This window comes from Pleurodeles waltl, chromosome 6 (assembly GCF_031143425.1).
Source record: "Pleurodeles waltl isolate 20211129_DDA chromosome 6, aPleWal1.hap1.20221129, whole genome shotgun sequence".
NCBI lineage: Eukaryota > Metazoa > Chordata > Amphibia > Caudata > Salamandridae > Pleurodeles > Pleurodeles waltl.
In genome coordinates, this window is record NC_090445.1 from 1,254,607,707 (window position 1) to 1,254,633,519 (window position 25,813).

Sequence of the window (25,813 nt, forward strand, 5' to 3'; positions counted from 1 at the left end):
GATTGTCTAGGACCCAGCTATTTTGCCTCCCTAAAAGTTGTTTAGCAAAAATATTTTGTAAATTGTCAATGAGGCGAATAGATATATAATTAGTTGGGGAGTTTGCATTGCCCTTTTTGTAAATAGGGATAATTTCAGCCCCTTTCCACATACTCAGAATTTGGCCTCCTGTGGCAATTATGTTTGAAATTAAGTTTATATACCAGGACCACATAGCTAGTTCTGATCTGTAAAGATCGCCCGGAAGCTTATCCGGCCCTGGAGCTTTACCTGATTTAAGGGCATTAATTGCATCAGGGGTTTCCATAGAAAAATATATATAAATCGCAGAAGCGTTTTTACCCTCCCCTAATAGGTCAATACCAGGATCCACATCCTTCAAAGTTAAGAACTGATTGCCAGCAGGAGAAACAGAGGTTAAAACATCCTCAGGTTTAGCATAGAGACAGGAAAAATGATCTACCCAGCTTTCTGGTTGTATGTGGCTCCTCATACTACTCATGCCCCATCTTTTTTGTTTGGATAGCAATTCCCAAAACAGCGTGTTATTGTTGAATTTTGATGCGTCCAGTAAATCCTGCCATATTGAATCTTCCCAAACTCTTTTAGCTCGTGATATGGCTCCCTTATATACACATCTGGCTTGTTGTATCTCCTCCAAGGAACCAGACATAATTGCAGTTTTTAAACCTGATTTTGCCCTGGAACAGGCCTCGTCAAACCATCCATTGTTCACTGAGTTCCCACCCCGGGGATTAGGTCCAACCTTCTTGCAAAAATAGCTCTGCGTTTTTGTAAATAGACTGTCATGTATACTAAGTATAGGAATATTGTTGGCATCTAGTTCTTCATATGGCGCCAACTTATCTATAAACAATTGGTAAATCCCACGTATCAAATAAGGATTGGACATCTCCTTTGGCCACCCTAACCTTGTAGAATTATTGTTTGGGCATGGGGATGGGACACCTGCGTGATGGTTATGACATGTCCTCCTAAATACAACCCCAGAAAGAGAAAGAAGCAAGGGATAATGATCGCTCTCACAACGTGGAACCAATATCATGGGCCATAGTCTGACATCCACCAGGAAGTAGTCGATAACACTTGTCGACTTTCCTCGTTTAAAAGTGGGCTCTATGTTTGAATCAGAAGGCGTACGGCCATTACAGGCCCTAAGACCATACTTTAAGCATAAAGAAGCTAACTAAAGAGCCACACCTGAGGGGATACAATACAGATTGTTGTTTAACTGTGGGATTCCCCAGAGTTCATCCTCCTCATCGGTTAGACCACTAAGCAAAACAGAGGGTTCAAAAGTGCAATTCAAATCCCCTGCTATAATTAAAAGGGATGGTGGTTGCAAGGTATCTAAAAAATCAGATAATAGTACCAAGGTCTGAGACTCAGAACCACGTGAAACAGAACAGGCATAAACATTAATAAAAATAATATTGAAATTCTTTTGAAACGTGATCTGCATACCCATTAAAGCAACAGAATGAATATCTAAAATCTTAAAATTACATTGCAGTTTCTTGTTTAAAAGAAGTAAAAGTCCTCCTTTAGCACAACCAGTCCCCTTCTCCAACAGTTCAGCAGATTTACTGAACGAAAGAAACCCATCTATACTAGTTTTACTCGTAGCCCAAGTTTCTTGAAACAAGCAGATGTCCTGTTTATTAATAAACACAGTTCAATCTGGGTCAGCCAGTTTACTCTCAAGTCCAGCTAAGTTCCAAGTCATTATTGATAATCCATGGTTATCTGAATCTAACCCAGGCGTTGAGGAGCTAGCCCCCTCCATGTCTATGCTGGCCCCAAGTGGCATTGTCCTAATGCTTTCAATCGTATCCAAATCCTCAGTAGTAGTGCGAGTAGATGCTTCCTGAGCGGGGGTTAGTCATACAGGTATATGCTGTACAGCAAGATCCCTCTCTTGGTGGTAGGTTGAACATCCTTGGGTAGTATTCAGACAAGCACTATGAGGCTTGAGAGCAAGACTAATCCCCCGACCCTTCTCCCTGAACTGACGAGTATGTGAATCAAAGGCCATAAGTTGTTCCACCAACACCTAATCGGGGAGATGGATAGAAATTAAATCAAGATTTGAACCCTGGGGGATACATCTTTCTGCTGCACGAATAGCAGAGCGGATAATTGATAAACTGCTCCGTCTAGTGCGTAGCCAATATATTACCTTGCTGATCCGGGATTCGTGGTCCTCAACAGAGCCCGGTAGCAGCTTAGGGACATCGACCTTATAAATGATGTTATCTCCACTTTTTATGCCCAAATCTTTACCCATAACTACTGGATCACTAGGGTTGCCACAAAAGGGATGGTCAATAGTGATAGAAGTAGAGGACCCCAGTAATTTAATCATGGGGGGAGGAACAACCTCCTTGCCCACTGCTTTACCATAGTCATGCCCCCTAGGTCTTTGCCTGTCTTTAGAAACAACAGAACAGTGACTGTTGCATCTCAGCTTCTCCTTGGAGTCTCCACAATGGGATATTATATTGTGACCCCATCTTTTACACATAGAGTTACTTGGAAGATCTTGGTTATGTCCCTCTCCACCAGAGATAGACAGTTTTTCGCAGAGAGGGGAGTTAACTGATCCCCCTAGAGGAAAATTATTAGATGAAGATATTTTAGGCTTAGGTGGTATATCATCCCCACTTCTCTCCACATTACTCAGCTGACAGGCGCACCCACAATGGTGGGTCATTTTTTCTTTCATTAAATTAGTAAGTGATATGACCATGTCCCTAACTTCATTTACCCTCTGATTTTAAAGTGCCCTTAAACAAATCATCACCCTTTGCCAGTGGATCAAACCGATTAGTACATGGTATATTTGGGATCACTCTGACCACAGGGCTTAAAGGATTGGGAGTAGGCATAGCTATATCAATAAGAGTAACTTCCTGACAGAGTTGGGGGTTAAGTACACTACAGGGTGTTGGTAAACATAAAGCAGTGTTCTTTGGTATAAATAATTCCTCCCTCCTGGGATCCTCTATGGGAGAATCCAATGTTTGCCTGCCCTTCTTCCTTTTAAAAATCTCTGGAATTTTCCCATTTCGGGTCGGGACCTTCTTGGCAGGCAAACCCCCAGCTGAGTGAATATCAGATTTCAAGATAGCCTCTACTTCCTCAAACAATAAGTACATTTCACATCGAGTGACCTCAGTTGCTTGTTTCCTAAAGCGTTTTTTCAATTTTTTTATATCGTTTGGTGGCACTGGTAGGTCTGCAGCCTTCCTTTTCCCCATAGTTGAACTGATAAAGTAGAACCAACCCAAATATGAAAGAAACCTCTAACTCTTATTTATAAAGGCTTCTCCGACCAAGATAGTGGGCCCTGCCTGGCCTCTGTCGGGCGAAAAAGGGCCCGTCCTGGCCCGGACACGCGCCTGGGCACGTCCCGCGCGTGTCCCGCATACTGCGTGAGGACGCGTCAATTTCAAGGCTGCTGCCGGTGCCTGAAGATGTCTGGGGGATGTAGTCCCACCCGTGGCCGAGGAAAGTGCAAATACGTGTCCCACTCGAGGGCGCGTCAATATCAAGAGTGCTGCCGGTGTTTGAAGATGCCTGGGGGTTTTAGTCCCACCCCGGACCGAGGAAAGTGCAAATAACACTGGGGGAGACTTCTAAGAGTGGCTTAGAAGTGCACAAGGTCCCCTTTCAGTTCCATCCTGTCTACCAGGGTCCCAGTAGGGAGTGTGGAAGTCCTTTGTGTGAGGGAAGGCTACTGTCCTTTGTCAGGTCCTCCACCCTCCCACCCCAAGAAGACCCATTCAATATGTAGATATGTGCAAGTGTGACTGAGCATCCTGTGTTTGGGGTTAGTCTGAGTGAATGCACAAGGGAGCTGTCAACTGAACCTAGCCAGATGTGGATTGTAAGGCACAGAAGGATGTAAGTGCAGAGAAATGTCCACTTTCTAAAAGTGGCATTTCTAAAATAGTTATATTAAATCCACCTTTACCAGTCAGCAGGATTTTGTATTACCATTCTGGCCTTACTAAAAATGGCCTGGTTACTCCTTTCAGATCAGAAGCTACGACTCAAACAGTATATGAGGGTAGCCCTAATGTTAGCCTATGAAAGGAGCAGGCCTCACGGCAGTGTAAAATGAACTTAGGAGTTTTACACTATCAGGACATGTAAACTACACAGGTGCATGTCCTGCCTTTTGTCTAGACAGCACCCTGCCCTAGGGGTTACCTAGGGCCCACCTTAGGGCTGATTTATATGTAGAAAAAGGGGAGTTTTAGGCTTTGCAAGTACTTTTAAATGCCAAGTCGAATTGGCACTGAAACTGCACACATAGGCCTTGCAATGGCAAGTCTGAGACATGGGTAAGGGGCTACTTAAGTGGGTGGCACAATCAGTGCTGCAGGCCCACTAATAGCATTTAATCTACAGGCCCTGGGCACATATAGTGCACTTTACTAGGTACTTATAAGTAAATTAAATAGGCCAATTGGGTATGATCCAGTGTCACCATGTTTTAAGGGAGAGAGCATATGCACTTTAGCACTGGTTAGCAGTGGTAAAGAGTGCAAAGTCCTAAAACCAGCAGAAACAGTGTCCAAAAAGTGGAGGGAGGCAGGCAAAAAGTTAGGGGTGACCCCGCCAAAGGCTGTCAGGTCTAACAAAGTGATATTCTTGTGAAACACTCTTGTCAAATATAGTTTGACAAATCCAGAGACTTCAAGAAAGAATTGTGGCACATCATGGCAGGCCCCCCTTCTCACACCTCTATGAGTTTGCCCTGACTTCCTGAGATCACTGTCATTTGTCAATAGCTGGATGCAATACTTCCTGAGTGGGCCTGCATGTAGTGTTGTGCTAACAGGATTTCCTGGTTGCTTCATACTGAAATTTTGGAGGTTCCCAGAAATCATGGAGGATGGCTTCTGTTTTGTAATGCGCAGGTCAGAATTGTTTAAGAAAGAACTTCAATGTGAACTAAATGAACTGAGTTTTGACAAGCACACTTCTTGTTGTGGTCTGTTATTTAACATCATCCTTCCACCTACAGTGTTGCTCTGCTTAAATCTTTTATGCATTGGTGACTGGTGATCATTGTCCGTCCAATCTAGCCTTTGTCTTTAATCATAGATGTAGGAAAGTGCTCCTTTTTTGTATGGTCACCTCTCACTTCTTGTTCCAGATGGTGATAGTTGTGACTGATAGCATAGTAGAGTCTTCTGGCCAGACCCCAGTGCCTGTGCTCTCCCCCAAAATTGTCATGTTTAACTTGGTAATCCCAAATTGGCAAAGACATTATGCCATTATAAGTCCCTAGTACATGGTACCCGCGGTACCCAAGACACACGTGGCAAATGGTCCAGGGAGCTGCAGCACAGTTTTGTGCCACCCTGGATGACCCCAAAAAACTACTGACAGCAGGCCTACCATTGCATACTGCAGGAGCAATGCAAACTGCTCAGACTTGACTTTGCTCTCACCATGTGTGGCACAGTCAAATTCACTACCTATAATATATGTCAGGCACCCCTAAAGCAGGCATCCTCATCCCAGGAGACCGGGGGCATTATAATGAAGGCATAGACATACACGTGCAAGCCTATATGCCCCTATTGTGGCGTTCCCCATTGGAAACTACTATAAGTGATAGAGGTCCATAGGATCATGGGCTGCCAACCGGGCACCCTCAAGATTGGCAGCTCCATTATGGTACCACTAAAATATGTCATGTTTGGTATAAAAAACATGCCTTCTCACCTCTGACATTAATCTTGTGCCCTGGGTAATGTGGCATGCACCCTGGTGGTGTCTTCAGAGGTTGACCACCAGGTTGACACAGCTTCACTGTGCTCCGGCTGACCAGCCCACAGTTTCCAACCTCTTCTGCAGCCAATACAAGATTCTGACCTCCTGCCAGGCAGTGTGATCACTCCCAGTAGTCAGGACCAAGACCTGGGCAGGAAGGAGGTCACACCTACCTCCTCCCAAGCAGACTAGTGAATGGACACATCAAGGTGGTGACCTTCAAAGTCTGCACTGCCTCTGATACACACAAGGGCTGACTCTCAGTGGAGGAAACAGCCCTCTCCCGGCCCCAAGCACATTTGCTCTTGGACAGGTGGGAAATTACATATTCAAGTTGGTATACACCCCAACTTGAATTGGGGTAAGCAGCTTGGTCAGTACGCTAAATGTAGTTTTCTGCCATGTGTAGGAGTGGCAGAATAGAAGATTCTGGGTAAAATAAAAATGACCCACCTCACTGGATGTGGTCACCTCCGGGATGGATTGGCTGCTGCAGCTAGCTGCCCATCGGCTACTAGCCTCCACACCCCTAGCACCCCTAAATCTAAAATTAAAGGGACATCCCTGACACTGGCTCCTCAGATCTGAAGAACATACTTAAAGATAGGACCAAGAGAATCCCTGTGTCGCTCACAACAGGACTTTGCCCACAGCACCAAAAAATAAGAGGGATACACTGTCACTGTAACAACAGCCTCTGAACTGCATGAACGACCCTCGTCTTTGGCTCAAACTCAACACTCCTGATAAGAAAAACCCCCGTGGAAGCCAAAAGCACCCTCTATCACCCCTGGACTAGTGGTGCTAGTTACCTGCAAACTGCAGGTGGAAACACTCACTGAATTCATAGAACCGCTTGCTATCAGGGGAAATGTCAGAGGAAATGCTTTGTTCTGCCTTCCTGGGAGTGGGCTGCCCAGGGGGGCAGAACCCTGTTTGTGAGGTGGCAGCAGCTGTAGCTGCAGTGCAAGCCTCAGAGAGCTGGTTTGGCAGTACTGGGGGTCCATGGTGGAGACCCCAGGATGCATGGAATTGCCTCCCCAATACCAGATTTGGAATAGGGGGACAATTACATGATCACCCAAATCCAGGTGGTTGAGTGCATTGTGGGAGCTGTAGTTTCACCTTCCCCAAAGTTTTAGGCTGCTACATCACTCCCTCAGACCCAGTGAAGTTCCAGAAGCTTTTCTGTGTCCTTACAGCTGCAAAGGCTTGCTGGTCACCAGTCCAGTAACCAACTCCCACACTTGACACTTCTGCTACTGGGAGCACTATGCAACCTGCATTTGACCTCAGCAAACTAAGCCTCCTCTTTCTTTTTGCATCTTGTTTCTTGCAGCACCATGTAAGCAGTAAATCAGCACCTCCCATGGCTCCCGTTCAGCACCACGGACAGCCAGGACAACTCTGCAGCCTGACTCCACAGGCAAGGTAAAATTGAACTGACTTTCTTGGCCTGTTCCTAGGACCCTCACAACCTTAACCCTGCAAGGGTTCCAAGTAACTCGATCTCAAAGTGGCTGATTGTCACTAGTGGTCTTTACCATTGACCACAATGTTATATTTTTCATATATTATTTTGCACTGATTTAATATTGCTTCTAATATTGCTTCTAAAATCTATAACTCCTGTTACATGCATGCTATTCTATTAATTGTGGTGTCTCAATTAAGATAAAAATACACTTTATTTTAATAAGTTGGTGTTGGATTTCTAATGAGTCGTGTCAATTACTTACAGACCATTTTGGTCTTAACATGTTCTTCTAGTAAAGCCTTACGGCTTTTTGCCACTGTACCAGGATTTATTGGTGTTTACCCACGGACCATCTTTGGGTATTGTGATAATATTACATGGTAAGGCTACCCAACCATACCACATAATATTCCACTTTCCTACAATAGACACACAAAATAAGAAGGAACCCCACAAATCATGATTTTGCACAGAAACTATGACTATCCTTATCGACTTGTTACTTTATGCACAAGGTCAGGCGGTGATGGTTGGAATATTGTTCTTCAAATATATTAAAATGTATTCATTGTATAGAGTCAGTCCTTCCAGTGCTCTCTGCTCCCTTTGAGAATACAATTCTGGAAACAAGCACAACTAGAAAGGACTGTGACCATGCAGCACAGAGCAGAGGAAGGAGAGGCAGAGAGGGGAAGAAAAGCAAGTGGAAACAACTGCTTGTAGTGCTATATTTTGCCACACCGTGTCTGTTGTGCTCCGCCCCTTTACTCCAAGACCTGGTCTGTAGCCCTGAAAATGCTATATGCTCACTCTGCGCCAGTGATTGCACACATGCAGCTGGAGGAGGGCCGCAGAGGGAAAGCAAGGAAATACTCCAATGAGAAGAAGAAGGGAGAAGCAAAGAATGGTGCATGCAGTGGATAAGTGTGGCACAATGGTTAGAGCGGCAGCCCATGATGCAGAGATCTAGCCTGGGACCAGGGTACAATTCCCGCCTCGGCGGGTCTTGGGCTCAATTCCCTTGGACCAGATATTTCTCGCCTCAGTGTCTAATCTAATTAATGGGTCCCACTCTGTAACTCTGGGCAATGGTTTGCTTAATCTCCACAACGGCCCTGTCAGTGCTTGGATGCCTGGCTTCACCCTGGGGCTGTTCATGAGTGGGCACCTCACAGGGAAAAGCCAGGTGGGGTTCCACAGCGGTATGTGTACAGCACCTTGAGACCCTAACGGGTGAGTAGTGTGCGAAGTTTACAGTATATATATATATATATATATATATATATATATATATATATATATATATATATATATATATATATGAAAAAAGACAAAGGTTAAAGTAATGTTTAGTCAGGTGAAATGTTCAATAATACCGTAACATTTTAAACTCTAAATGCCACAGAACTTCACCAGTTATAGTTATAGAGCAAGTCCGCTCTCCCTTGATGCCCCTCATCCTGCCATTGTTACAAACTGCGCTTGACTTCTCACCTCTGGATACAGGGTTGGCGAATACCCCCTGTCTTCTACAGGTTCTGGATAATCCTAGATAAGGGCGACCCTTTCTAGTTGCCACGGTGCTGCTTGACAGGAAACACCAAAGCAGACCGTACCCTCCAGAAAGAGTCCCAGAGGGAAAAAAAAACAAACACTGGGGAAAACCTCAAACAGGAACTCCTGAAGAGAAGAAGAAAAACAGGACTTGCCAACAGGAACAAAAAAATGGGCAAAAATATTCCAAGGCACAAAAACAGGATAGAAGAACAGGAGCGAAGAGCACAACCAAAAGGAAGTGTTTGCAACGCAAGGCAGAGCAAGACTGACTGACTTATATTCTGAAAAAAGGGAAGTGACATCTTCTACCTCTTGCCTCGGATTGTTTTTCGTTGCCTCTTTTACTCTTCTCTCTGCTTTTATGCCTTTTTGCCTCCTGTCTCTGTTTTTTTTTTTCTGCTTTTGCCTTTTGTTCTGCCTTTTGCCTCCGTCATTTCCCTTGCCTTTTGCAGCCTTTTCTATGCCCCAGTCATCTGTGCCCCACACTTCTCCTTGCCGCCTCTCCAGCCATTTCCCTTCCCGCCCTCCCTAGGACCTACTTAATGGTGGTCACTGTGGGATTGTGCCGCTGGGGCGCCAGAGGTGTGCCAAAGGCAAGTTTGTCTGTGCCCATCCATGCATGGACCGTGCCCAGTGCCAGGACCCCTGAACCTCTAGATGCCACCAATATATCCCCGACAAACTCAGATAACTCAAACTGAAGACCCCTGCCTTGGATTGCATCATCGCCTCACCCCGGGCCATCAAGGGCTCATTCTCCTGACACACTGCTGCTCCTCCTGCAATGCAGGACCTACTGTAACCCCTCATGATGGAACCCCAGCCACAACACGCAACTTCGATGCACCCTCCTCAACGTACAATCATTTTGCAAACAAGCCATTGTGATCTGGGACACCATCACCTCCCTCCCGAAGCGATTTACATCACAGAAACCTGACTCACCCCATCATCCACCCCGGCCATCGCCACCAGGACCCCCTCAAGCTACAAAATGATCCACCGCGACCACCCCAACAGACACGGCGGAGGCATTGCCATCATCCACAGGGACTCTCTCCGCTGCACCGCCACCAACAACAACTCCACATCCATCATGGAACACCTCAACTTCCAGATCAAACCGGATGCCAACACAGCCATTAGAGGAACCCTCACCTACAGACTGCCAGGTCCCCACCCCTCTTTCTGCGACACCATACCTGACTTAGTTGCCTCCTGCAGTCAACACCAACCACTACATCTGACTGGGAGACTTGAACTTCCATCTGAAAGGCCTGAGCTTTGCCAACTCCACAACACTCATCGAAAACCTAAGCACCATTGGCTTAAACCAGCTGGTCTCTGTCTCTACCCATACTGCATGACACACACTGGCTGGACACTGTCTTCTCCACCAGCAACATAGCCAAGTTTATCCACACTACCGAAATAACATGGATGGACCACAGCATATTTCACTTAACTATCGACCTATGATATAACACTGCCATCAAACCTCACCCTCTCCCCTGCCTCAACTGGGGAAAAGTCACAAAAGCCACCTGGACCAATGCCCTTGAAAACGCCAAACCACACCCGGCGGACACCCTCTAGCACCAATTACAAAACCTCTCCAACTGGCTCACCACCACCGTGGACACAGTAGCTCCTCTGAAAAGATCTTCTAGCAGCTGACCTACCAAGCAAGCCACCTGGTTCCTCCCCGAACTCCATGCATTCAAGCAGCAATACGTAGACTAGAGAGACGCTGGCTGTCCAACAAGACCCCGCCAACCCTGACCACTTCAAGTCCATCCTCAAGAACTACCACTCAGGGACACCAAGAAAGAAGCACTCAACTCCTGCATCGAAGCCAGCTCTAACCGCCCCAGAGAACTTCTGCCCCGCCGCCACAGCGAACACCATCTGCCGCTCCCAATCCCTCTGCAACAAGCTACTTCCACCAGAAAATCACCAAACCTACAGCAACTTTGAGTCCCATCTCTCCACCCCACCCCCTAACTAACACCACCATCCCACAGATCTCCGAATAGAAGCAGCTATCCACGGAAGACACCACCAAACTCATGAGCACCACCTCTACAACCTGGGCCACAAAAAATGTGCATTCGCTTTACGGAGATCTTCAACACTTACATCACCACTGCCACCTTCCCCAACATCTGGAAACACTCTCAGATCAAACATCTAACAAAGAAACCCTCAGCCGACCCCAGCAAACTGAAGAATTACCACTCAATCGGACTCCTCCTGTTTCCAGCCAAAGTCCTAGAAAAAGCAATCAACGGCCAGCTCAACCACTACTTCGAACTAAACCACCTTCTTGACCCATCCCAATCCAGCTTCTGACCCAACTACAGTATGGAGACAGCACTCATAGCAGCTACTAATGATATCAGAAACATTTTAGACCTTGACAGCACAGTGGCCCTTATTCTCCTAGATCTCTCGGCAGCCTTCAACACCATCTCCCACCACATCCTGAGCACCAGACTTCATCAATCCGAATATACGACAGGCACTCAACTGGCTCTCCTCCTTCCTCACTGGCTGAACACAGAAGATCCTCCTATCACCTTTCACTTCTTCCCCCAAAGACATCATCTGCAGGGTTCCACAGGGCTTCTCCCTCAGTACAACCCTCTTCACCATCTACATGACCCCTCTTGCTCATCTCACCCTCACTCACAGCCTCAACATCATCTCCTACGCTGAGGACACTCAGCTCGTACTCTTCTTTGCCAACTACGCCACCACCACCCAAACCAACTTTCAGGACACCATGACAGACATCGCCGCCTGGATGAAAGACATTTGCCTCAAGCTCAACTCTGACAAAATAGAGATCCTCATCTTTGGACACAAGCCCTCCCGCCAGGGGCAACACATTGTGGCCCACTGCCTTCTGCGCCCCCACCTATCCCCGCAGACTAAGCTTGCAACCTCAGGATCAATCTGGACACCTGCCTCACCATGAAGAAACAAATCAACACGGTCTCCGTGGCCTGCTTCAACACCCTCTGCATGCTGCACGAAAACTTTAGCTGGATACCTCTCTGGACCAGGAAAATGGTCACCCAGGCCCTCATCACCAGCTGCCTCAGCTATGGCAACAATCTCTAAGTCGGAGCCTCCGAAAAAATCCTAGGATGCCTTCAAGTCATCCAAAACTCTGCAGCCAGGCTCGTCCTCAACCTCCCCAGAAGAATCATCATCACTCCCCACCTCAGAGCCCTCCACTGGCTCTCCGTACAGTAAAGATGCCTCTTCAAGCTCTTCACACATGCCTACCAAGCCCTCCATGACACAAGAGCCCCATTCATCAACCAACACCTCAAGCTCCACCAATCTACCAGAGAGTCCTGCTCAGCCTCCCTCTCCCTCGCCAACAACCCCTGTATTCACAGTGAATTCCTCAGAGGACGTTCCTTCTCCCACCTCACCACCAGATCCTGGAAAGAGCCTCCCCCTCTCGCAAGGACTTTAATCAGCAGCTCAACTCCTGGCTTTTCGACCACTATCTCAGCCAGACGGACCAACACCACAGCATCCAACCAGTGCCTGAAGACCCCCCCAAGGTAAAAAGCCCTCACTCTACAACAACCCTCTGATTGATTGATTGATAGATTGATAGATATTGCAAGTAACTATAACCCGTGCCCTAATGTATCTATAACTTGTGCCCCGCCATGCACAGTTTTCTTCTCAATAGTTGCCTTATTTTATTATCATGCACACATCCAATCACCTGCAGCCAACACCCCACATGCAGCCAACCGAAAGCTGTGCACAGCCTTTGTGATGTGTGTTGGTGGGTTAGCCACAAGGCAAAGCCTTGCCATGCTCTCACCATGCCTACTTTTCTCCTCAATAATAGTAATGCCAGTGTTGCAGTGATATGATCAATGATGTCATACAAGATGTGTTGAGTAATGTAATATGTGGGGTATTTAACAATGCTGGCGAAGGTGCAACTTATAGCCATCTTATTTTATTATCATGCATACCTCCAACCCTTGCAGCCAACACCCCACATGCAGCCAACCCTAAACTGAGCACAGCTTTTTGTGGTGCGCATTAGTGAGTTGGCCGGAAAGCCTAGTCTTGTCATGCTCTCGCCATGCACAGTTTTTCTCATCAATAATTTTACTGAAAATGTTACAGTGATATCATCAATGATCTCATAGAAGATGTTATGAGTGATGTAATATCTAGGATAATTAGCGGTGCATGATGAGGGTGCAAGTTATAGTTATCTTAGGGCATGAGTTGCAGTTACGTGAAATACTTCTAACTATAACAGCTGAATTTCTATGGTTTCATGCGTGTAAAATCTGAGCTACAACGTCCCTTTAACCGTTGGTTTTTCAGTGAGTTTCTAGGTTTTTTTTAACATTAAGTAAGATGCCCATCGCAATGCATGGTGGTAGTAGGGGGGTTGGATGTAGGGCATGGCCTTTTATTGTACTGCTCACACCTAAGCTTGCTGTTCCTGCTCCCCTCCTCCTTGCTATCCATTGTCCAAGTCAATGCCCCTGCTCCCTCACTACAGCCCTGTGTGGCTGTCGTTCTACCACTGCCCTTCTCACCTGCCCTGTGTGACCAGCTTGCTGCCCCTGACACCCCACCTTCCCACCGTTGTCTGTGTGTATGCCATTATAGTCTTACTGTTGACGTCCATGGTGTGCTGTGCTTCCACTTAATCTCCCCATTCCTAAAATCAAAACAAATGTGTCCTTGTATATATAACGGATGCTCATGTAAAGCACTCCAATACATTCAAGTCAAGTCTGTGCTACATAAAACTGCAAAAAACAAAACAATTAAGTGTTTTACACCCTTCTGTCATTGGGCTATACTTGGGCTACATTTAGGTGATAATTGTGCTACATTTGGGCTCTTGTTATTCTCTGGTGGCCACCTTGGGAGTCTTATTTGTAATGAAGCTCCCTAATTTCCTCATTTACTGCAGTATCCACAGTAGAAACAGCTATCAGTTTTTTTACTTCAAATCCTTCAAGATGACATTCAGATGTGCCTTTTTTAGGTATGAATCCAGAATGTTAGTACTCATTATAACACTGCAATAAAGCTGCTCATCACCAGGAAGTTAACTGGCAGGCTACTGCTGGTGTTAAAAGTCATGTTTCAGTCTGCATGTCAGAATGTTTTAATAAAACATAAGAGAAAGATATTTGAAAACTCACTCAAACGTGTCCTAATTTTTCTTTCTATAGCACTAACCATAACTTCTATGACAAAATGAACCCCTTATTTTGTTCCTTTCTTAATTAAATGTTTTAGCTTTTACCAGTTTGTTTAAATTAAGATGGTTACAAGCGTGCAACACATTTGTCATATGTATTTGTTAGCAGTTGAGTTCTTCTTTGTAACACTCTGGTAGGCTACAGTAGAACGAAGGGGAATCAACTGAGAGGTTGCCCCTTTTTGAAGTACATGTTTTACCGAGAATGTCAGTCTTCATTCTCATATGGCTGAGAAAGGTAGAGTGAACTTACAGAAAATATGCTCTCATTTTAGCTTCAGTAGCGCCTTCCATAACCTCTATGGGAAAATCATGGGAGAAACAGTTTCTTTCAAACATGATTCATGAAATCCCAGCAGAAGGCTTTTTTCACAGAGTAAAATCACCTTGAAACACATCACAATTCCTAAAAGTAGTATGATATCATCAACAATTTACTTAAATTGTAACTAAAGTCTGTTAACACTGTTTATACGTTCTCCTTTTTTTGAACCTCACAACCTGCCTTTCACTACAATGTATTTCAATGGGGTGCTATCAGGTATAACGGTGTCAAGATGGCTGCCAGAACTTCCTGGTTGAATTGCTGGCAGCCAATCAGATCTCACCGTGAGATCTATGCTTAGGCTCCGCCCAGATGTACACATTTCTTTTTCCTTTAATATCCCCAAAACTACTGAATGGATTTACACCAAATCACAAATAAGCACTTTTTGAGTCAAAAGCAAAATTTCTATTAAATTTAGTGTAATTCCATCCAGCGGTTCAGGCTGTAGTCGTTTCTAAAAATCCCTATGGAAATTGCATGGGGAAAAGTGCTTTTGGACCCCCTCCATTTTCTAGGCCCTTGCTTGACGAATCACCCCAAAACGTTCAATACAGCAGTTAAATTGACTGTTGTACTAGTTTAAAACATTTTGTGAAGATTGGTAAAAAGACGCCAAAGTTATTGGCTAAACAAAAAAAATGCTTTTCCTATTGAAACTAGGTCCTAACTATAGCTACTACTTATATAAAAGTGTTTTTTGACTTGACTCTATCTTTGGTGACGCTTGACAAATCTTCACAAAATTTTCCCCCCAAAAAGTGCACCACTGATTCTAGTTGTGCATGAAAAGTTTTGGGGCGTACCGTCAAGCGGGGCTGAGAAAAAAGGGTGGGAGGGCAAAAAAAGTGTGTGAATAATTTGCAGATCCTCCCGCTCTTGTGCAGAGATCTGATTGGCTGCCAGCACTTCAACCAGGAAGCGTTGGTAGTCATTTTAGGACTCGGACTCAGCTGAGTCCTAAAGAAAAACATAAAAAAATAAAGAAAAGGGGGAAGGGAAGAAATACCCTGAGTTCCTAGTCTTGATGCTGGGGTCCCCCTGGCACCCGACGAAGGCAAAAAAGATTATTTTTTTTAACTTTTGTTGCAAATTTGCAGCAAAAATTTTCAAAAAACCAAGCGTGGGTTCCCACACTCATTTTCAACAAAGCCCCTGGGTGGACCAGGTCCTGGGGGCATGCCAATATATAGTTTTTAAAAAAGGAGGGGCCCCCAGGGCCCCGCTCCAGAAGCTCTTATGTGCCCCAGGGACCACAACATTCTTGGGGCCTTACTGTTATTACAGAGGAGGAGCAGCGTGGCCTACCTCCCTTGGGCTGCTAGGGCCCTGGGAACCAACACTTCCCCAGGGCTTTAATTAATTAAAGAAGAAATGCTGCATGGACCCCCTTCTGGTCCTTAAATATGCCCTGGAGACCACCACTTCCCGGGGCTAACTAAATTGATGTGTGGGGAGGCCGCTCAGACTCCCTGGGCCCGGTGGACCACCACCTCCCTGGGGCAATAACTATAATTTAAAGAGGAAAGGTGGGCACACATATGATTCTGCAAACCACTGCCTCCCCAGGACCAGCCCATGCACAACAAAGGAGGGAGGCCATGCAGATCCCCTCCTGGAGTCATTAATGGCCCTGCGGACCGCCACCACCCAGGGCCAGCTCCTGGCATCTCTTGAGGAGCCCACTCTCAGATAACTGTTTATTTTTGTTGGTGCCCTCGCCATACACTGCTAATTACCCCACATATTACATCACTTATGACATCTTTGATAACATTCCTGTAACTTTTGGATTTATTAAGTGCATATTAATCTATATAGCACAATCCCGTAGCAACTATGTATATTTTTTAATTCTCAAGGATATTGTACAAGGAAGAAACAAAGCATAGCTGCATCCAGCTGCTAGATGCACCAGCAATTGACAGATATTTGAGTCATATTGGTCAAATGACTTGAGCACCCTTTGACTCCAATTATAAAGACATGTAAGTCAAACAATATAAAGGGCCTCGTTCACAAACTGCAGTTTGGAGTAGTTACTATTTTAATTAAATATTCAATGTGTACTATTTTTATATATTTTTTTAACATCAATTTATATTTATTTATATTTTTAACTAATATGAATTATATAATGTAATTTAAAAATATTTCCAATGGGGTTTTATTTTAAGTCCATACCTATATTATTTATTATCAAAGAGTGTTGCAATGACAGAATTGGCTATATATAGTGCTGAACTTATCTCAAAAGTGTAAGTACTACATAAGTGTAAGTTACCACAAACGTACAATCATGAATACCGAAAAGTAGTAATCTGACTCAAAAGTGTAAAGTTGCCCAAAGGTGTAAGGTACCTTTGTAAATCAAGCCCACATGTTATTGATGTCAACATTCTGATCCATTAATGCCATTCCGTGGTCTTGTTTTGTCCACATGCCAGACTCCCCTGTTAAGCACCCCATGTTCAAGATGTTGTTAACCACAGTAGAAAACGAGCATTAGCAAAGCCAATATGCCCAGGCTTGGCAAGCATGTGTTTTTTTTTGTTTTTTACAAACATATGCAGTAGAAAATAGTGTAAAAGGAATTAAGTGTAAAACTGTTGCCACGTGCTTGCAAAACGATGTTGTTAAAATAACTTAAAAATAAATAAATAAAACACATAAAATTATAGCACAAATGAGTAAAAATAACACCACAAAAACAAAGTGTAATCAAAATGAGTCATTATTTTGATGGCAGTTGTAGTTGCAAAGGAGAGCACCATCCATTGCTATTAAATACTTGGGTATCGGCTCTGGGAGCATTTCGAAATGGATGTCAAATTTTAATTGGAAGCTGGACCTTGATAAGTCAGAGGTTTTGTAGTGCGCTCTCTCTGGCCCTTCCAACTCAGAAGAAAGGGGCTATCTGTTTTGCATTCAGGGCCGGCTTTTGGGCGGTGCGAACAGTGCGACCGCACCGGGCGCTGGCTTCAAGGGGGCGCTGTGTTTAGCGATTACTTACGAAACTTGCTATTTAAAAGCATCTGCTAAAAAGTTCCTTGTGCGTTTAGCCTTCAAGAAACAATTAAAATGGCAAGATAACTCTTGTGATTAATGTTCCTGCTAGAGAAAGAGATGGGAGTTTTGCTTAGTGGCAGCTTTGAGTCAACATAAAGTAGCCCAGAGGGTTAATATGGCTGCTGCAAAAAACAGAACAATGGGGCATATTTAAGAAAAGTGGCACTGCATACAGTACAGCGCCATTTTTCTTGCACCCCTTAGCGCCCCCCTAACGCCACCATGTGAGCGTCATATTTAAAAAATGGCGTATCATGGCAGTAGTTAGGAGACTAGCGTCAGAATCTTTTACGCTAGTCCGGCGCTTTGCAGGATTAGCATCAACAATTTTGACCCTAATCTTGCAGAGCAACCAGAGGCCCATTGCAACCAATGGAAGCCTCCTTTTAATTGCTTCTCTGAGCAGGCGTTAAAAGTGGTGGAAACAAATGATGCAAAGAAATCTAACAGATACTTTGAGTCCTTTTTTTGCCCCTCAGTGGGGGGATGCTCCCTTTGCATACATTATGCCTGACGCAGGCATAATGTAGCGCAAAGGGTTATAAAGTGGCATAATGCAAGCATTGCGCCTCTTTGTAAATATGGCACAGCGTTTTTGGCATTCTAACGTCACATTAGTGTAAAAAAATGACAATAATGTGGCGTTAGAATGGCACTAGGGTCTCTTAAATATGCCACTATGACAGTGCTTAATTTGTGCTTGTTGTTTCCAGTGCAGAGTACTGGCACTTATTTTTGAGGACCGGTGTTTACTTTTCTGCCTCAAGCATTTGCTACGAGAAAAAGACACATATCAGAAAGACGGAGGAAGAGAAAAACCAAAAAGCGTCACTATGGGGAAAAAGCAGACATCTGCAAGAGTGAGCTGAAGGGGCAGGGAGTTCCTGTAAATATATTGAAGAGGCCCGAGATGGCTTCAGGATTACGCTGCCTCTATATTACGTGTTCACACATTTAAATGCAGCAGCCGAATGTTTAATAGGAGGGATTTGGGAACCAGCACCTTTTTATTTACAAATTTAGCACTGTCCTATGGGGCATATTTGAAAAAGTGGTGCTGCGCACAGTGCTCTGCCACTTTTCTTGCACCCCTTAGCGCCCCCCCAACCCCATCATGTGTGCATCATATTTAAAATAGGGCACAGCATGGCGGTAGTTGGAGTACTAGCATCAGAATTGTATATGCTAGTCCGGCGCTTTGCAGGATTAGCATCAAAAATGTTGACGGTAATCCTGCAAAGCACTCAGAGGCCCATTGTAACCAATGGAAGCTTCCTTTTAATGCCTGCTCTGAGCAGGCATTAAAAGTGCTGGAAAAAAATGACGCAAAGGAATCTGTCAGTTTTCTTTGTGCCATTTTATTGGTCCTCCTAACGGGGGATACTCCCTTTTCATACATTGTGCCTGGTGCAGGCATAATGTAGGGAAAAGGCTTACAAAGTGGCGCATTTGTTTTGGCCTCCTAATGCCACATTAGCTTAAAAAACATTACACTACTGTGGTGTTAGAATGGCACTAAGGGCTCTTAAGTATGCGGTGCAACATGGTGGTAGTTAGGGGACTAGTGTCAGAACTTTTTACGCTAGTCCGGCGCCTTGCAGGATTAGCGTAAATTTTTTTGATACTAATCCTGTAAAGCACCCAGAGGCCCATTGTAACCAATAGACAATTCCTTTTAACGTCTGCTCTGAGCAGACATTAAAAGTGCTGAAAAAAATGACGCAAAGAAATCTTTCAGATTTATTTGTGCCATTTTTTTGCCCTCCCCCCCCAACGGGGGTGTGCCACCTTTGCATACATTATGCCTGACGCAAGTAGAATGTAGCGCTAAGGGATACAAAGTGGCACAATGCATGTATTGCGCAACTTTGTTAATAAGACACAGCACCTTTGGCCTTATAACGCCACATTAGCATAAAACAAATGACGCTAATGTGGTGTTAGAATGGCTCTAGGGGCTCTTAAGTATGCCCCTATATTTTATGTGGCTAGCTGACTTGATTAGTAAAGCCACCCTTTACAAGTGTTTTAAAACGCATAAATGTATGTAAAAGGGGAGCGATGGAGAGATGAGGGGCACATTTGCCGGGTGGTAGTGAGTGAAACCGAGGAGGAGGTCTTTGGGTGGGGGGGCGCCACAATGAACTGTCGCACAGGCGCCACCATTCCTAAAGCCGGCCCTATTTTCATTCACTGGATGCTCTCAGAATGGGGGTGTTTATAATGTCCTTAGTATTTTTCTTGAGTACCTGTTCAATTTCAAGTTGCATCTTTCAAAATAGTGCAGGCAGCTACCTTGAAATGTTCATTGCTAAGGAGGATTAAGAATCATGTACCAGGTTCAGAGTTGCATGATATTGCACGTTTATTGGGGAGGTGTGAGTAATCAAAAAGAACAACTTTGTACTTCCAATGATACTTCTTGCTTTCTGTAATTTCACCCTGTTAAGGCACGGTACTTTAGCATACATCACAATCAAGTGCCTCACATTTCTGGCGTGTGTGTGTGTGTATGCATATATATATATATATCTGTATGTATGATACTGTTCAGCATTTACCACCAAAATACACTCACCTAGAAGGTCGCCAGATACGATGCTATATTCCACCTGTCCATTCAGCCCAGAGTCTCTATCTACAGCCTTGACAGTTGACACTCTTGGGCCTGGCTGGCCTTCGGTGAGATCAAAGGGCCCCTCGTACGACTTGGGAAATGTCGGTGGATTGTCATTGATGTCATTAACATTTACGAAGACCTGCAACAGATGAGAGGCGTCACATGGTCGTAACATTTTTGCAGTTGCCTTTGGCATTACCCAGAGCCTGGAGTATGGTAATTGCACAATAGAGGGATGTGTCAAAGACGTACAGAAAGTAAAAACATATCAACTCATTTATTCCTTTGAGAAAGGGGGTAAACAAGATATATATCCCCAGCGCTACACCGCTACCTAGCACCTATTACCCTGTAGAGGTAATTACAAATCATGGAATTTGAGTCCCGACATTCTTGTACTAAAACGTCCACTTTATCAAGTCTCGAATTTCACAAAATACTTCAGTTTAAAAAAAAATACAACTCTGTACTCAGTGCTTATATCCAAAGTTATTCATAAAAATGGTTGTATCCATAGTCTGGTACTACAGAGTCAATAAACCCAGTAAACAATACCAATGTCCTCAGCCAACACTTTACGTGGCCTAGTCATTTTATCAAGGCTCTAGGTTAACACAATTTTTCTGTATAAGCTATTTACGTTGTGTTCACATTCCGATCAAACCATTATTAAGTGGTAATCATGTTGGTGGTGTCGAACTGTAATTTTAGCACTAGAACCTCCACATAATATGATAAAAATGACAAAGTTTCACCCAATTAAGCATCTAGCGAAGATATACAATTGAGTTATTTCCCACGTGGGTATAAAGTATACCCCCTCATCTCGGGCATCAGATAAAGTATTGAGCCCAAATTTGGAAGTCTTCCTTAACAGCAAAAATTGGTGACTCCGCTAATTTGGCCACAAGACTTTGGCCCTCCCATACAACCCTAGCGGTCGGTGTTAAAGCGGCGGTAAAAAAAATGGAATCACAACCGTGGTGGAAACCGCCAACATAGACAGCCACTTTACCACTCCGACCGCCAAGGCGGTAGAAACAAACACTGCGGCGGTAACTGTCAACAGACAGGCGGAAGTCAATGTACCACCCACATTATTACAAGGCACCAATCTGCCACCTTTTCCGGGGCGGATTCACCGCAAACAAAAACACGGCGGAAACAGGACTTGGAAGGGAAAACGCTCACCTCTGCACACCCCACGAGGAATCAGGACGCCATGGAACCCGAGCTTCAGACTCTTCCAGCCTTTATCTTCCTGCTCCTCTACCAGGAACAACAAAGACGGCGGCAAAGACCACAGTGAGTAGTGCACCCACGACACAGGGGACGGGGGAGGGAAAAAAGAGTGACACACACATACGCAACACGCAACACTCCCACCCCCACCCCCACCCTCACCCACTACAACACACACTCAAGTACATGTTGATACATTACATTAACAACCCCCAAACCCCCCTGGAAGAATGCAAGGACAAAAGGAAATGAGTCGAACGATTGTAATATATTCAAATACATTAATTAAAAATATATACATATATAAAGATATTCATACTCTAAACAAATATATACACCAAGACAAGAATACAAGTCCAAGGTATTCCACCATCATAGTCCGTGGACCACTGGCCCCAAAATGCATGGGCGAGGCCCACACTCAATACCCGAACAAGACGGAGCGAACACTGCTGGGGCATCAGATAGAAATAAAACAGGCACCTCAGGGGGAAGGGAAGGGGGGCACCTTAGCCGGATGAGTGCACGACGCCAGATCCACGAGGGGGCTCCATGCCCATTGATGTATCCTGGGTAGTGCAATGCCACAGTCTCTCAAGTCTCTCCAGTGGGTGGTTTGCCCACTGCTTTATCCTGGGTAGTGCAATGCCACAGTCTCTCAAGTCTCTCCAGTGGGTGGTTTGCCCACTGCTTTATTCTGGGGAGTGCAAAGCCACAGTCTCTCAAGTCTCTCCAGTGGGTGGTTTGCCCACTGCTGTATCCTGGGGAGTGCAAAGCCACAGTCTCTCAAGTGGATAACAGCCTCCACTGGTTCTGGAGGGGGCTTGGTGCCCAGAGTGCTTCATCCTGCCAAGGACAGAGGTAGTGGATGTATCTCTCCACTAGTTCTGGAGGGGGCTTTGATCCCAGAGTGCTTCATCCTGCCAAGGACAGAGGTAGTGGAGCTTTACTCCACTGGTTCTGGAGGGGGCTTGGTGCCCAGAGTGCTTCATCCTGCCAAGGACTGAGGTAGTGGATGTATCTCTCCACTGATTCTGGAGGGGGCTTTGTGCCCAAAGTGCTTCATCCTGCCAAGGACAGAGGCAGTGGATGTGATACTCCACTGGTTCTGGAGGGGGCTTTGTGCCCAGAGTGCTTCATCCTGCCAAGGACTGAGGTAGTGGATGCCTTTCTCCACTGGTTCTGGAGGGGGCTTGGTGTCCAGACTGCTTCATCCTGCCAAGGACAGAGGTAGTGGAAGTGAATCTCCACTAGTTCTGGAGGGGGCTTTGTGCCCAGAGTGCTTCATCCTGCTAAGGACAGAGGTAGTGGATGTGAATCTCCACTGGTTCTGGAGGGGGCTTTGTGCCCACAGTGCTTCATCCTACCAAGGACTGAGTTAGTGGATGCCTTTCTCCACTGGTTCTGGAGGGGGCTTGGTACCCAGAGTGCTTTGTCCTTCCAAGGACTGAGGTAGTGGATGCCTTTCTCCATTGGTTCTGGAGGGGGCTTGGTGCCCAGAGTGCTTCATCCTGCCAAGGACAGAGGTAGTGGATGTGAATCTCCACTGCTTTTGGAGGGGACTTTGTACCCAGAGTGCTTCATCCTGCCAAGGACAGAGGTAGTGGAATCTCCACTGGTTCTGGAGGGGGCTTTGTGCCCACAGTGCTTCAGCCTGCCAAGGACTAAGGTAGTGGATGCCTTTCTCCACTGGTTCTGGAGGGGGCTTTGTGCCCAGAGTGCTTCATCCTGCTCGTGGCGGCCTCAGTAGCGTCGGAATCTTTGGCACTCACTGGCTTGCGGTGCTTGTTGCGGCGGTGTCCTGTTCAGCGGTGCTGGTGGCGGCGGTGTCCTGTTCAGCGGTGCTGGTGGCGGCGGTGTCCTGTTCAGCAGTGCTTGTGGCGGTGGTGTCCTTGGCAGCGGTGCTGGTGGCGGCGGTGTCCTGTTCAGCGGTGCTGGTGGCGGCGGTATCCTTGGCAGCGGTGCTTGTTGCGGTCTTGTCCGCCATGCAGGTTTTCCCAGACTTGCCTGTTTTACTGTGCCCCTTCCCCACCTTGGATGGTGGCGCCGCTGGCTCCACACTCCCAACTGTACCCCTGGGATTTTTTTTGCTCTCTCCCGCCGGGCACTGGACAACTTTGTGTGCTTTTGAGGTGGGGGACTGTCCGTGCTCTGGCTCCTTGGCACACTGGCTGCCTTGCTTCCTGGCGCACTCCAGAAGCCGGTTACTACTGGCACCATTGTTCCCGCAGATGATGTGGCTGAGGCGCTGGGTTGGGACCTGGAGAGGCGGGCCCTAGGAGACTGAAGGGGTGGGGGAGGTGAGGGGAAGAGGTCAAGGTTGGACAGGAAAAGTTTTTTGGACACACTGGGACGGGTATATGGAGGGGGTTTGGGAGTGGAGGAAGAGGTAGTGGTTGTAGGAGGTGTAGGTTTGGTGACCTTGGGTGAAGGTGCATGGGCTGGAGGCTGTTGTGAAGTGGATGGCTGTTGGGTGGGTGTGTGGCTGCATTTGTGTACCTTGGGAGGTGGACTCACAGACACACTGGGAGAGGACACAGGGGATGTGTGAATGGTAGTGGGGGTGGTGACTGCACGTGAGCGGGGTGTGGTGGTGAGTGTGCTGGTGATGGAGGTAGTGGCTGACGATGTAGTGCATGCAGGTGTGAGTGGAGATGAGCCTGGGAGGGAGGAGGGAGATGAGGAGGCGGGGTACACAGTGGAGGCAGTGGCTGTTGGTATGTCTGCATGTGTATGATGCTTGCGTGAGTGCCTGTGGGATGTGTGGTGCTTATGTTTGCCTGAGCTTCCCTTGTGTGTTGACGTTTGTGCATGCTGGTCTGATGGTGTGCTTGGGATAGGATGAGGTAGGGGGGTTTGCGTCTGGGTGGAGGAAGTTGGAGGGGGGAGGCTAGAGACAGGGACAATGGCTGCCATCAGTGCTGAGGCCAGAGTCTGAAAAGCTCGCTGATGGGGTGCCTGGCCAGAATGAATGCCCTCCAGGTATGCATTTGTCTGTTGCAACTGCCTCTCTACATCCTGGATGGCATTCAAAATGGTAGACTGCCCAACAGTGAGGGACCTGAGGAGGACAATGGCCTCCTCACTGAGGGCAGCAGGGGTGACAGGGGCAGGGGCTGAGGTGCCTGGGGCGAAGGGGATGCCCATCCTCCTGGGTGAGCGGCCACGGGGAAAACGCTGAGGGGCTGCTGGGAGGGCGGAGCTGGTAGGGGGGTGGCGGTTGTACCTGTAGATGCGGGGGGCACAGAGGGGCCCGCCACCGCAAGGGAGCGCCCATCAGAGAAGGAGTCTGTGTCGCTGGTGTCTGCTCCTGTCCCCGCCGTGGAGCTCCCCTCACCCTCCGTCCCTCTGGTGGCTTCTGACTCCGTTGTGTCACCCTCCAGGTCCATGTGGGATGCAGCTCCCTCCTGCTCCGGTGCCACTGCTCCTCCGCCTGATGATGCTAATGCACACAAGCACAGGGAGACAACAAAAAGGGGAGGGAAGACAGAAGAAAGACATGTTGAGTGCATGCAATACCACTACCGTTGGCGGACACTACAGATACAGAACCCCCCTGCACTACGCCGTGCATTTGGAGTTCCCTAATCAATCACAGGGACATGGGTTACAAGGCTATGCCCGATTGCTGCACACATGGATGTCACAGGAGCCTGATTAGGTGTAGTTAGCTCTGTACACAGGTGGGGTGGGGTGCCACAGGGCCTGCCTTAAGAAGGGACCTTGACTAATAAACTCGCCCTGGCCTAGGGGAACCCACAGCCCACCTACCCCACCCAGACACCTACAATGCGCGCTGAATCAGCTGAATGAGAGTGTACTCACCCCCTTGTGGCTGCTGTGATGCCCTCAAGCGCCCATCCAACTCCGGGTAGGCCACCGCCAGGATCCGGAACATCAGGGGGGTCATGGTGCGACGGGCACCCCTCCCACGTTGGGAGGCCATCCCCAGCTGGGCCTCTGCTGTCTTCTTGCTCCAGCTGTGAATGTCCTCCCATCTTTTCCGGCAGTGGGTGCTCCGTCTGTGGTAGACCCCAAGGGTCCGGACTTCCTTGGCAATGGCACGCCAAATATCCTTCTTCTGGTGGGCGCTGACCTACAGGAATAGTACAGGGGAAAAGGAGAAGATATAACCGTCCGTACCGTCACAGTCATTGGCCCGCATCCCTACCCTTGCCATGACGCACATGCACTCACCGTCATTTCATGCATGCCTCCCCATCTGTCATCCACACTACTCCAAGCAGCCGTTGTCCACACAGCATGCTCACCGTGTACTCACCTGTTTGTCTGGAGGACCGTAGAGTAGCGTGTACTTGGGGAGGACCCCATCCACTAGTTTCTCCAACTCCTTTGTGCTGAAGGCAGGGGCCCTTTCCCTAGACACACAAGCCATTGTCTCTTCCAGACTGAGGTCACAGCAGCACTTGCAGTGTAGGTCCT

General features: G+C 46.7%; 1 protein-coding gene across 1 annotated transcript in view; it reads right to left on the reverse strand.

Moving 5' to 3' along the window:
* The window catches only part of LOC138300789 (cadherin-23-like), an 834,147-nt gene that overhangs the window by 409,211 nt on the left and 399,123 nt on the right, over nucleotides 1-25,813 (reverse strand). Inside the window, exon 8 of the mRNA XM_069240562.1 lies at nucleotides 20,087-20,267. Within this exon, the coding sequence (XP_069096663.1) occupies nucleotides 20,087-20,267 (181 nt within the window). The remainder of the gene's footprint in view (nucleotides 1-20,086; nucleotides 20,268-25,813) is intronic.